The sequence below is a fragment of the Coregonus lavaretus genome (assembly GCF_964263955.1).
Source record: "Coregonus lavaretus genome assembly, contig: HAP1_SCAFFOLD_1545, whole genome shotgun sequence".
NCBI classification, from domain to species: domain Eukaryota; kingdom Metazoa; phylum Chordata; class Actinopteri; order Salmoniformes; family Salmonidae; genus Coregonus; species Coregonus lavaretus.
In genome coordinates, this window is record NW_028166828.1 from 3,797 (window position 1) to 5,000 (window position 1,204).

The 1,204-nt window shown below is 53.1% G+C and overlaps 1 protein-coding gene across 1 annotated transcript; it reads left to right on the forward strand.

Moving 5' to 3' along the window:
* Positions 1-369: 369 nt before the first annotated feature.
* LOC311114263 (histone H2B) lies at positions 370-744 on the forward strand (the record flags this gene model as incomplete). Its single annotated transcript, XM_084189522.1, has 1 exon — positions 370-744. One exon carries the CDS (start codon positions 370-372, stop codon positions 742-744), a length of 375 nt encoding a protein of 124 aa, XP_084045648.1.
* Positions 745-1,204: the final 460 nt, after the last annotated feature.

A 1,204-nucleotide genomic window follows, 5' to 3' on the forward strand; every position in this document is an offset into this window, starting at 1 on the left:
AGACGTGGCTCGAAAAGAGGGGGACAGCGCGCACACACACACACACACAGTCCAAAATGGGAGCCCTATGTCTGACGGTGCCAAAGTGGGCAATTCTATCACCAGCATTATTTGGCACAACAATCGTGCCATTTGGACACCTATTAAAGCCCCCCTTTTGAAACACACAATTCCCCATCGGTCACAGAGCATAGGCTATAGAGAGGAGGGAGGGAGGGAGGGAGGGAGGGAGGGAGGGAGGGAGGGAGGGAGGGAGCAAGCAAGCAGGGGAGTGTCTACGGCCGCTGACTTTGCTTAGCTTCCTCTTCATAAGACGGGTAAGCGCCCTTCACCCCCTCATTCGTTTCTGAGAAGCAACGAGACATCATCATGCCCGAGCCAGCAAAGTCAGCGCCCAAGAAGGGCTCCAAGAAAGCCGTCACCAAGACCGCAGGGAAGGGCGGCAAGAAGCGCAGAAAGTCCAGGAAGGAGAGTTACGCCATCTACGTGTACAAAGTCCTGAAGCAGGTCCACCCCGACACCGGCATCTCCTCCAAGGCCATGGGAATCATGAACTCCTTCGTGAACGACATCTTCGAGCGTATCGCCGGAGAGTCCTCTCGCCTGGCCCACTACAACAAGCGTTCTACCATCACCTCCAGGGAGATCCAGACCGCGGTGCGCCTGCTGCTCCCCGGTGAACTTGCCAAACACGCCGTGTCCGAGGGCACCAAGGCCGTAACCAAGTACACCAGCTCCAAGTAAACAGCGCATTTGGACTGCTCTACTAACCCAAAGGCTCTTTTAAGAGCCACCCACTCTGTCAGTAAAAAAAGCAATTCCATCGCCACCGAATGAATGCGTAGGTAGGCTGCGTTACATTGTATCATTGTTTAATGGGCGGCGCGCGCCGCCTCGGAGAGCGGCTACATTGTATCATTGTTTAATGGGCGGCGCGCGCCGGCTCAGAGAGCGGCTACATTGTATCATTTCCCCTGCCCGTTCCAGCGTAGGGGTTTAGCGCGCCTTTTTTGGTGTCTTTGCGCGCTGAATAGTAACCCATGTTTGTCGGGCTCTATTCCAGGTGAAGGCAATGTAAAATGGCACCATTTGACAAAGGGTGTAAATAAATAAATCAAAAAGGCAGTCTGTTGGGTTTGATTGGAAATAAATTCCCTTTATCGTCTAATGAGCAGATAGTCATTTTGAGTTGACTTCCTGAATC